At 52.1% G+C, this 12476-nt stretch overlaps 1 protein-coding gene across 7 annotated transcripts in view; it reads right to left on the reverse strand.

Annotated features, from left to right (window-relative positions):
• Positions 1-12476, reverse strand: part of LOC308177416 (gamma-aminobutyric acid receptor subunit alpha-3-like) — an 84647-nt gene that overhangs the window by 57589 nt on the left and 14582 nt on the right. Inside the window, exon 1 of one of the 7 annotated variants that reach the window (XM_080554688.1) lies at positions 6955-7008. The exons of 3 other annotated variants lie outside the window; for them this stretch is intronic. In XM_080554688.1, coding sequence (XP_080410814.1) covers positions 6955-6993 — 39 coding nt within the window. In that variant the 5' untranslated portion in view covers positions 6994-7008. Of the gene's footprint in view, positions 1-1977; positions 2131-2315; positions 2464-2740; positions 2981-6954; positions 7009-12476 lie in introns of those variants that run through there. 3 more of the 7 variants (XM_080554690.1, XM_080554691.1, XM_080554685.1) reach the window with 3 other exon arrangements.

The raw sequence follows: 12476 nt of genomic DNA on the forward strand, positions 1-12476 counted from the left end.
AGCAACTGCAGACAGACTCCGGCTCCCGAGCACTACTGGAAATACAACCACGCTGACAATATCCACAGTCAGCAATCGTGTTGTATGTACACAAACCCCTGGAGAACTAGCTAGCACCCTATCCAAAGCAAAGAGCCAGCCAAACCCTTTACTTTTTGCTGGTGCTGGTGCTCTTGACCTTCACCTCCGAGCCATCTCTCCTTCCCCAATGGAAGGACGACCACGGCTCTGTCGTTCCTCCCTGAGCTCCTGCTTGCCGAGCACTGTTGTCAAAGGCTGAACCCAGGAGCAGAGCTGTGTGATGCACATTCACACACACACAATGCATGCGTGCAAAGTATATACAGTGCAAGACATCACTGTATGTCTACTTCGATACCATACGTGTGCGCTAACTGTGCTGACTTCGTGGTTCCAGAATATAAGTAAAAGCAAGCCAAGTATAATACATTTAGCCCAGGGGTGAAGGAGACGGCAAAAGACTCACCACTGGGCAAAAGCTTGAAAGGCAGGATTATTTACTACACTCTGGCTGGGTATGCAATTATGTCAGCATTCAGCCTGGGTATTGTGCTACTTTTTGTAAACAGTTGGCAGGAATGCTCCTGCTGAGATGAGGAGCTGGGCTTCTTCTCTAGTGTTGAGAGGGAGCAAAGTGAAGAGGACGAGGTCTACTTCAAGAAAAAGAAACAGAGGTGAAAGAACGGATTAAGCAGAAAAAGGCGAAGGGGAAGCTGACAGCGAAGTGGGACAGGTGGCAGTCTCCAGACAAAGAAGAAAGGAGAGGAGAGAACAGAAGGAGGAAAGCTGCATGATGCTGAGTGATAAAGCTCCAGAAGCAAGGAAAGGCCGCAGCCTCCCAGTGTTGAGCAGGTCTCGCAGCGGTGCAGCAAATGCATGTGTGCGTACCCCTAACACAGAGCTCTGCGGTGAACTGGGAGGAGGTGCTAGGGAAAAGGATGCAGCCCCCAGCCAAGCATGTGCCACGGGGCCCAGGTGCAGCCACAACTGCTCCAGCTGCTTGCATCTCTGGAAAAAAGAGCAGGAGCAGAGCGTTTGCGTTCCCCTGCCGCTGCACTTGTGTGCGCACGCGTTGCAGGGCACCCAGCCGCCACAGACCCAGGCTGAAGGACAGGCAGACAAACTCCACCAGAACAACAGCATCGCCTCAAGACAGCCGGAGATCCTTCATCCGCCGGGGTAAAGAGAAAGTTAAGAAAGACTAGAGAAAACAGATGACTTGCCTGAGCCACATGCAGCATCTCCTAGTTGTAGGCTGGACCTGCCTCACCACCTGTTATTTTTCTTCTTCACACCTCCCCCAAGGATCAAGAGGTGAGGGAACAAGCGTGCCCTGCTGCCACCGTCAGCACACCTCAGGTGAGCAGGGATAAGAGCTGCTCTCGCCAGCTGGCCCACGACAGCGGCAGTCTCACCAGAGGGTCCTGGATCCCCCGTTCTGCCCAAGGATGCTGCTGTGTATGCAGGCAGCCAGCAGATTCAGGAGAGAGACTGTGGATGCAATTGGCCAGGGAAATGAACTATTTGCTCAATTATGCTTCCCTCATCCAGACTAGAATCATTCTGGCAGAAGGCAAAGCGAAGAACAATGGATAAACGTTGCAGCGGGGACTGTCTAATGCTTAATTGCATTACGCTACTCCCTTTAAACGATCTGTATCTCAGTCCCAGTAACTCGGGGGGGAGGGGGAAGGATCTGGAGCTCTTTTCCCTTTCCTCCCGTACCAGCCTTAGAGACCGCAGCCCCACAAAACTCCTTTCGCCCTCCCGGCTTCCTTCCCCACCCCAAGTCAGCATCGGTACCCATTAGGCCTGGCTGCAGGATTCAGGGGGAAATTTGACTTTGCTTTACTACGCCGTCCTCCCCGATCGGCCCTCCCCCTCCATCTGCCGTCCGGCTCTCGGAACCGGGCTCGACACCATCCTTTGGCAGACGTTCCCCCCGCTGCCTCTCACCCCTCTCCCCGCTCCCCAGGCGGCTGCCGGGCACGGCTCGGCTCGGCTCGCTCCGGACCACCGCGCTCCGGAGTTGCTGCGGGAGCAGCGCGGCTCCGACCCCCCGGCCACCCTCCCGAGCCCCCCCCCACCCTCCATCGCTCTCCCCCCACCCCCTAAACCAAAAGCCGATGGGGAGGAGGGTGCAGCTCCGGGGGTCCCCCCCCCAGCTGGGGGGGTCCGCACCGCCCCCAGCATCCCGATGCCCGCCGGGGGGTGGCCACCCAGCTAAAGGGGGGAGCCCCGTTTTTTTTTTTTGGGGGGGGGGGGGGGAGCCGCCGCGCCTCGCACGCACTCACCGCCGCCGGCTGCCCCAGCGGGGGGGGGGGACGGAGCCCGCACGGCTCCGCACCGCTCCGCACCGCTCCGCACCCCCGAGCCCCCCGGGCCGGGGCTGCCAGCCGCCGCCTGCGCGCTCCTCCGGCCGCGGCGAGGGAGGGAGGGAGGGAGAGATAGAGGGAGGGAGGGAGGGAAGCAGCATCCCCCCGCCTTCCTCCTCCTCCTCCTCCTCCCCGCGCCCCGGAGGAGGGTTTAACCGCCCGCTTTGTGCCGAGCTGCCCGCCCCGCGGCGCGGGCGGCGGATCCCCCCCAGCCCAGCCCAGCCCAACCCTGCCCCGAGCGGGGCCCCGGAGCCCTCGGCCGAAGCCCGGCACGGCCCCGGCCCCCGCCATCCTTCCTGCACCGGAGGATGAGCCGAGCACGGCCGGCTGCTCGCAGCGCCTACCTGTTGAAGGGGGGGAGCTCCCCAAGGCGCTGCTGCTCTGCGAGGAGGGGGCCGGCACCCCGAAGGGCACCGCACCCCGAAGGGCACCGCACCCCGAAGGGCACCGCACCCCAAACCCTGCCAAAACGCCTCTTCGCTGCCAGGCCCGGCCAAAACCCCCGGGCTGCCGGCGGGGCGGGGAGGTCCGGAGCACTACTTGGAATTGCGGAGGTTTGTAGCGCAATAAAACAGCATGCAGAGGGAAACAAACGCAGAGGAAGGGAAGAGGAGGAAGAGAGGTTAAAATGCTGCAAAGAGTAGGCAGAAAAAAAAAAAAAAACAAAAAAAAAAAACAAGGACAGGGTGGCAGTGCGGGAGTCCCCGAGGAGGCTCGGTACAAGACGCGCTGGCCAGGGCTGGCTGGGCTCGGGAGGCTTTGCGGAGCCCCACGACTGAAGCTGGGCAGACGAGAGCTGACAGTAGTAAGGCGCACTCAAAATATATTGTCCCTGCAGAGCTCTCCTTGTGAAGCACTCTGCAGGACTCAGCCGCAGCTGTGACTGGTACATAACTTCCACCCAGCGCGGAGGGGCTGGGATGAGATAAAGGTTCATAACTGCAAGCACCACCGACAACCTCAGAAATACCTCTAACGCTTATTTTTGAATACTGAAAGCAACATGCAAACATCCTTGACAGCAAGAGCCCTGAAAAAGGGCATGAGAACAATCGAATCCAGTCTAGGTGTCAGTTCTCTGCATTTCTGTATCAGAAAGTGACCCAGCCCTTGCTACCCAGAAGTCAGACACAATCACTCTTTAACCTATTCCTAAAGACCACAGCCATCCCAACTTTAATGAGACAGCAGTATCCACAAAAGTATTCATAGGCTTCCTGAACAGCAGGAAGAAAACAGCCTCTTTCAAAGCAAAGATTCAGTTCCCTGTGATCTGAGCAGTTTTTGCTAGTCCATATATCCCTGTATTTATCTATACATCTGTCAGCAGCAGTTCAAATGCCATTAGAGTTCAGCTTTCCTCTACTAGGCAGGGGCCATAAACAAGATTTGACAAGCCTCACAACACACATCTGAAGACCAAAATCTTGACCAAGGTGCAACTGAGGTTGCACCAGCACAATGCCCCCACAATCATGTCTGACACCTCTCGGACAAGAGGATGGAGAGCCCTTAGTGTTATTGCAACACTTGCATCTCTTACAGGGCCTTCCAGCTACCACAAACCATAAGCAACCAAGTTTCTCCAGCCCTCAACACCACACCCAGCCGTAGCCAATAGAAGCAGACAATTTTGAAGCAAATCGGCCTCCAAGTTATTTTCTGATCTGATAGATATTTTGTCTGAGCTGCAGGGACCTTTGCTTTTGAGATCCCATGCAGACAGCTAACATTTCATTGTCCTTAGACTACTTCTGCATGAATGACAGCAACCAGTGCACGGTGTGGGGCTGTTCTCATTTTAAAAAATCTTTTTCTGCATTGGAGTCCTCCTACAATAATCTGAAGTATCACTCAAGAGAAGAGTGAGCTATGCATACATGCCAGCAGAGGCGCTTTTGCTGTTCTCCACTATTGTGGCAAATCATAGGATCATAAGAAAATTCACATCGGAAGAGATCTCAAGAGATCATCCAGTCTAATCTGCTACTCAAAGCACACTCAGCGAAGGAAGAGCCCAGGGAGCAACACAAGTTGGCCATACTTATTCACACCAAGTTTCTGTTTACTTCAAGGTTTTTTTGAAGGCACATCCCCTTCTGTTTCTGATTTATAGGCTTGCAAAAAAGCCTTGGCAAGGGAACAGGGTAGAGCTCAGAGGAAGACCCAAGGCACAACCAATCCCTTAACTAAAAACCCCAAGGATCTGCTCAACCACCTTCCCGCTGGCTCCATTGGAGAACATTGCTGAGATAACCATGCCCAGAAGTAGGACCGTGCATAGGACCTGGCTGACTCAAGAACACTGATTCCCTGGGGGATCAGAGCAGAGGAGGCCCTAATACTCGCTCTCCCTCCTTTCCAAACTGACTCAGCTGCTGGCATGAGCTGCCTTGGGTAGGAGAACAGGCATGAAACAGAATCAGCGAGACAAGCATATCCGGAGACAAGTGACTCAGGATTTTAAATGGCTCATATTGAAGAACATTCCAAGATTTACAGGTTTAAGTAGTGCTAACAATAGTCACAGGCAATGGAAACCATGGTTCTCTTGGGGCCTGTTCATCCATAACCACCAGCAATACAGACTTGGCCAGGAACACCATAGCTCACACCACTCTGACATGCCTTCTCAGCTCACCCAGAGGTCTCCTCTGACACTGCCAGCAGCCTGAAATAGTCTTGGGCATGAGACCCTTTATTGAAAGTGTGGTTTGTTGGTTTTTTTTTTTTTTTCTATCAGTCCAAAATCAAGTGAAGTCCCTCCCCTTGGAGCCATACCACGCAGCAAGTTCTCCTTGTGAAGGCAGGGAGAAGTGGCCGTGACTGGGTCAGGCAAAAGTACAAGCTGAAAAATTACAGGGATGTAGCCATACAAACAGTGAGCTGCTGCCAGCAGAGCAAGAGGTACCATACCTAAAAGCACCCTAAATTAGAAGGTCAGTGGATAGGCACATTGCAACCCTCCCTACTCCCCGAGATGTGCTGGATTCAGGCCATATTGGCTCACGCAGATCCTTGGCAGAGCAAGCACTTGTGCTCCACAGCAAGGCCTACTTCTAGCCAGCCAAACAGCAATAATCAAAATCTCCACCAGCCAAATCCCAGCCATCACCCCTCCTGGGCAGGCTCCAGAGCTTTGCACGACCTGTGCCCCTTCTGGTTTGGCTGCAGCGATAAGGGCTGGCCAGTCCTTCCTGCCAGCTAGCCCTGCAGGGACATCACGGGAGGCCCTGGACAGGGAAGAAATCATTAGCTAGCTTAGGAACTCCGGCTATAGGAGACCTTTTCTGGGAGGCAAAGGGAAAGCAGCCTTAACAATAGCTGGCCTTAGCTAGCCAGAGTTGTCTTGATCTTCACCCTGTTTGGAAGAAATGTAGCCCTGCCCTGAGAGCATCAGTCTCTGTGGGGAGCATCCATCAATGTAAGAGTTATAAAAACATCCTGTGAAACCTGTAAGCAGTCATCTTTTAATGCATGCTTCCATCATCAGTTTTTGGTTTATTTATTTATTTCCTTAAAATATTACACACACCCCCAAACCCTCCTTTACTTGTTGGAGCGCCTACCTGAACTCTGGCACGCTACAGGAGGAGACTGCTTTGAGGCAAAACCCTTCTTAAAGTGATCAAGGTTAAACTTTAAGGCTGTCACCATATTACTGAAGAGTAATCTCTCAAAATGGAAGTACAGCAGCCTGGGAATATCTTGCTAATAGTTAGCTAAGGCTTTTCCTCCTACCACCTTGCTCAACCAGCCAGAATAAAAGTGTGGTTAGTTTTAGGTCCGTGCTACAGTGCCCTTGAACTGAATGGAGCTGCAGATTTAATAATCGCCAGCCCAGTGAAGCTTTTAGACTGGACAGGCCTTTCTGTAGGTGCGGGCTGGAGCAAGGGATTCGGGACATGTGGCACAGCTCTGGTACACCCAGCTCTTTGGAGGCAAGCCCGTGCCATCCCCATTGATCCCAGCTCACGTGCAGACCCAGCGCCCAGGGGAACAGTCACGCTGCAGCAGCCAGGGCAGGCGGCTGATCCAGGGAACGGGTGATGTTCCCCAGCGCCGTGAGGCAGAAGCAGCAGTGTGTGATGGAGGCACGGCCCAGTGACACACGGCTCCGCACGTAACCCCACACGTAACCCAACCCTGAGCACAGCTATGAGTCCTGTGTGCCAGTCCTGCACCAGGCAGCCTCTACAAGCTGATTTGAGGCCCACTCATGCCCAGCCACTTTGAGGCCCACTCGTGCTGCTGGGGAAGCACCCAGCCCACAGGCACTAAGGGAGCAGGCTGCTGATGCAGGCAGGAGGCCAGAACAGAGTGCCCGAGCTGCACATGGGATCAGCTCCTCCACCGAAGGCTGCTGGTCCCACACACCCCTAAGGAGCACCATGTCGAAATCCCCCTCCCCAAAGGGCTGGAAGATGGAGGATCTTTCTCCCTTCGCCTCCTTCCCTCTCAAAGCACCCAGGGCCCTCTCAAAAACCCTCCTCCTGTCCCGCTCTCCTGGTGCTCGCCTCCATCCCCGCCAAATCAGCTGCCCCTTCTCCCCACCCACCCGCTCGCCCGCTCCTTGCACCCGTAGCAGGGCCGCCATCGGAGCCAGCTGCTGCCTGGTGCTTTATTAGCTTGTCTCCATGGCAACTCGCCTACAGCTTAACTCCGAGAGACCCCTGTCTCACCACAGCCATAAATCAGCCACCCGCCCGCGTCCTCGGTTGGGGACGGGGGTCACCGCTCACCCCGCACGCTGCCCAGCCCCGCTGCTGCCCTCCCGGCCTCCCCGCCGGGGCTGCCCCACGCAGGCAGCGGGCACGGCAGAGCTGCTCTGCACCACGTTTGCAGCCCTCAGGCAGAGTCTAGCCGTGAGACAAAGCAGCACCAAGGAGATGGTGGCTTTCCCAGCCTGCAAGCAAACTGGAACCTCCCATGCAAACCAGCACCGATCTGGTACTCGCCCTCCTTCGGACAGGAGGAAGAGCCTTGAGTTAGGATCAGGTGCAGTCGTGCAAAACTGAGGTCCAGTTCCTACAGCATGCAGGAAGGGCTGCACCACTGGCCAGTCCCTAAGAAGCAGGCACAGCACTGGGCTGAGGCAGAAAGGCAGCATCTCCTTCCCTCAGTGTGAGAAAGCCTCCTCCCTCTTCCACACCAGCAAGGGCACAGAACTCTCCAAATCCAGGGTAAAGCCCCTGAAGGGGGACAAAAAACCACCTGAAATGCTATGCTCACCCTGGGCTCCAGAAACAGAGCAAAAGCAGCCTTTCCCTCAGCACTGTGCAAAGCGGAGGATCCCCTTCAAAGCATGCTCTCATCAGCACTGCCCTTAGGGTAGCACTTTTCCAGCAAACCCACTGGCTGACATCTTGTTTGTGCTGGGCAGTTGGGAGTAGGTGGCAGGTAGGAATTTGCTCGTCCCTGCAAGAAGCAGACTTTCCCACACACTTGTTCCCTGTAGCCCTAAGAAGGGATTGCAGGACACACTGCTCTTTCCATCCTCTCAAACAGAGAAAACACATCCCTGCTGCTGAAACTCTCCAACCCTAAATATCAGACCTTAGGAAATGAGACAGCTATCTCTAGACCCCACATTATATATTATGCAGTCTGTGACTTCACCCATCTCAAGCACCTGATGTTGGGAATAAATCTTGGAAATAAACGCGAAGGTAGTTTCCACCACCAGGAGTTTAGTTTACAGAAAACTGGCAAAGCAGACAAGAAAGGAAGCATCATCTGTAGATGTTGGTGCATTGCAGCACTGCTGGTGGGAAAAAGGAGGGCAATGGGCCAGGGCAGAGTTTTCAAGTGACTCACTTGAGATTAAAGATAATCCATGACAAAATAGGTAGGTTTAGCAAAAAGATGGTCGTTTTTCCCCTCACTTTTCCGTAGTCCCAAGGGATGCTTGAGGTGCAACACAATGCTTATACACAGCATCACAATCCTTGCTGCTTTAGATAAGATCTGGGGTTTTACCCAAGATCAGACATGCCTAGAAGTGGCCAGACATCCAGAAGTGGCCATTGGGAGGGCCATATATCTTCAGTTTATATAGATGCTCAGCTCATATATCCACCCAACAAACCAAATACCCCAAAAAAATTTATAGGATGTTGTTGAACTCCATGTCTGTGTCCTAGCAGATGCTGGCAGAGCAAAAGAGCTGGAGTCTTGTTTCTGTGACAAAGTGTGCCCATCCATATCTCCATAAGGCAGACCCAAGTCCATGGAGAAGTATCAGAGCTCTTTTAGCAGGGGTAGCTCACAGTCTTGAATTTCAAGAACTATAAGCTGGCAGTGGAACAAATTCATAAAAACTAATGGGCCTGAAAGAGACTGTATTTGTCCTGCAGTCCCTTGGCAAGGGCAAAACTAAACCTGGAGAGAGACCTAGTCACAGACTTTCATCTCTTTTGCAGTTACAATAGCAGCATCAGTTCAAAAATCCCCCTGTGGAGTCATGAGGTTTTAGATGCTTCAGCATTTCTATTTCTAACACCGCGCATGCTTGTGAAATCCAAATTACTTAAGCATTTTAGGTACCTAAATGCTCATCTAAATCATCTCTACGGGAAGGCTGGCTTTAGGGAGGGGCTGACTTTTTTGTTTTTCTCATCTGGATCCTTCTGGATTCCTGTTTCTCTCTGCACCTACAAAACCAAACTCATTTTTTTGTTTCAAAAAACTCGGAGAGTGGTATGAAGAAAAAACCTGGAGCTTGAAGCAGGGCCAAACAACAGGAGATTCACACCAAATCGCAGGAGTTGATAGCATCAGATGAGGTCTTTGGAAAATGCCTTATGTTCATATTACACAGAATATTATTCCAGGTCCCCCCTTCCCTTCATAGGTACCTTCCTCAGCCTTGTATGTCAGCTTGAGCCTCTCCTTTGAAGGAAATCTTGGTCTCATTACAGCTTGATAGAAATAAGCTACTTCACAGCTGGACACCAAACAGCAAAGCTCCTGGCTGAAAGACATGGCTGGGCTTTGGGTGCAAAGGCCATTACAGCAATAAATTCCAAGGGAAGTACGAACTCTGTGTACACCAGAACTTACTGCATTTGGACACTGGCTGTACTTTCATTGAAACAGCAATTTTAGGATCCTCTCCATCAAGAAAGATAGTTAGCCACACGGTATGGTTGTAGATAAAGCCTGCCAGCAGGAGAACAGAAGTTTCCTAAAGACATCAGCTGAATCTGCTATTTTAACAAGGGCTCTAAAAGTCACCACATTGCCTGTGCTATGGTCCCTGAAAGGATTAATATCTTGCCATGTTTGGTAAACTTTACAAGGACTGCAGGAAGCCGAGGGACGGGAGACCGCCTAGCACCGAGTGGATCTCATCAGTGCTAATTAGCTGAAACAAAACAGCAGAGACCCAGGTAATAAGAGCTCTTCACGATATTAAGGTGAGTGGTGGCTGCAGGAGACAGGACGTTCCAATCTCTGCCTCCTGGAGGCAGCCACACGGGAAGCCGATGTTGAGCCAGAAGCTCAGCACTTAGTGAAAGGAAGAACTGCTCAGAAAGGCTTGCATGATGGCCTTCTGCTGGCATGGGCTAAAGCAACCAAAAAAGGAACAGTCAAAGCATGCTCAAGGGCTGTCTCCCTGTCACTCACGCAGCTTCTCACGCGTACACCATCTGCACTGCTGGTGCCAGGGGTGGGAGCGTGCAGGAGCGCTGGCTTGGCCACCAGTTCAAGTCTCCTCCGTCCCTAACTACATCACCACTGACAGTGAAAACCCACTCTCAGAAACACCTTCACGTATATACATGATGGAAAAAACTACACCAGTTGCCCAGCAGAACTGGGGCAACGCCAAGGCTTAGAAAAGCCCGATGAGCTGCAAAACAGCCCTCTGGGAGCCCCTTCACCCTGACCCCTACCGATCTGCCACACCAGCAGCAGACAGCATCAGGCTGCAAGTCCCAGGGCAGGCGGCTGGGACTCCTCCTGGCACAGTGCTTTGGAGTACCCAGCTGCCTGTGGCTCTCCCAAACGTACCACCAACAGGCAGTGCTCTCCCAGGGCCTGTCTCCTTCGGGAGGGTTTTTAGTGCGAACAGACCAGAGACAAGCAGCAAAAGGAGTCGTGCATTTGATGACAGGAAGACACGGCAGAGCAAAGCAGCTATGCACAGGAGGAAGAGCCACAGGGCACTGAGGCAGGCAGATGTTGCGCCGCTGCTCTCAGCTGTCTGGCAGTGGGATGCAGAGCCTCTGGAAATGCCTGTCAGCCTGAGCCAACTAGGAACACATGGGCCCAGGGACTCAAAGGACACTTGATATGAGAAATGGGATGCTCTAACTGCCCCAAAGCAGCAGTACTGAGATCAGGTTGCCTCACCCTACAGAGGGAAGCCCTGAGTTCGGTGGGACTGTGATGTGGGTCACTGCTTCCACTCAGCCCCACACTTCGCCCTTCAATTCTGGGAAATTTGAAAGAGCAAGTTTTAAGTCTTCTCCCTCCCACAAGAGCTGGAAAAAGAACAAAACAGTCCTGTATTGGCTTGGTCAAACACCTACCAAAGATCTAGGGTAGTCATTTCCTTCATACGCCCCCTTGTCCCAGGCCCTTTGCTATTCAGATGACTTAAAAAAAAAAAAAAAAGCTGCTAGCTTGAGCAAGAGTCCTGGCTCTGAGCTGTCCCCAGTTCTGATACACTTCATCGACAGTGCTGACTTGGATCCCAGCTGTTAGGAGCCAGCTGCAGCATCTGAGCACCAAATTTCTCAGGATTTACCAGAGCAAGCTTTATTTTGTTTCAACTGATTGCATAGAATGGGAGAGGATAACAGAATTAGCAGGATCCATTCTGCTCTTCCCAACCTGCCCCCATTAAGGATGAAAGCTCCTCTTGTCTGGGAGCCACTGCACACAACACCCTCTTGATTTGTAATTAGTGGAATAGGAATGCTCAGTCAGCTGGGAAATCTGCCTGAGTAAATAACATCCTCAAGTGTTTTCTAATCCAAGGCATGCAGCCTCTCACTTTGCTGCTAATGGGCTGCAGTGGGGAGTACCAAAATTTCTGCTGTGGACCCACAGGCATCCAGGAACACCTCTTTAGCTAATTCCCTCCAGGATCCATGCCAGCAGCCCCAGCCTGTCACCTGGGAGAACCTGCTAGGTCCTGCCAAGAGATCGTGTCGGTAATTAAACCACCTCAGTCTCAGCTCTTACTACCCCAAGGCATCATGAGCATACACAGTTTAAGGAAAGATCTTTGTCAAGCAATATGGGAGCTACAGAAAGCCAGGGGGCAGGTTCAAGGATGGCCTGTAGTGCTATTAGCACGGACAGGACTTTAGATTTGGAAGAACAGAGGTTATGAATCAAGACAGAAGCTGCACAGCACCTGGAAAAATCACACACCAGAATATTAACTAAAATAACCTTCTGCCTCATCTCTTTTAAATTCAGATGCACAGGGGAATCCATCAAGGTAATTTATGGTGTGTAGCTGCTGATATGCCAATCAAAGGAAGCCCAGAGTAACAAGTGTGCTAAGAGACCTCATTGATCGTTATCTCCACAAACACAGGCTTAATTCCCTCAATCCTAGTTAATCAGGCTACTTTGTTACATTTCTTATACAAATAGGTAAGTGATCAGTGGGAAGCATTAGGCATTAGATACCAGCCCCCAGATAACTTCAGTCGTCTGGAGGCAGGATGTGGAGGTGGTGTTTAGGAGGGCACGTGTTCTGGAGGAAGCCTGAAAGGTCTCCACCCGGAGGTTTTCAATAGGACATTCTTTCATAAGCAGAAATTTCTCCACATATGAAACACCAAGATTTTGATGAAAACCTGATAATTTGCAGATGCGGAGATTATTAGAAAGGCAGGAAAGAAAGCTTCCCTAAATTCTAAGAGCCCACAGTCAGCTTACACATAAGGAGCAGGTTTGCATTTTTCCAGGAGCCCATCAGATCTTGCTCAGTGGACTGCAGATCTGAAGGTGCCAGAAGCTGCAGTGGGAAGAGTAATCACTACAGCAGTTTTTCTCCACCTGCTGTTTAGCAGTACAAGCAAAGGCCTCCTTGTCTAGGTCCAATATCTTTTTGTT

This window comes from Anser brachyrhynchus (assembly GCF_964034855.1).
Source record: "Anser brachyrhynchus genome assembly, chromosome: 13".
NCBI classification, from domain to species: Eukaryota; Metazoa; Chordata; class Aves; order Anseriformes; family Anatidae; genus Anser; species Anser brachyrhynchus.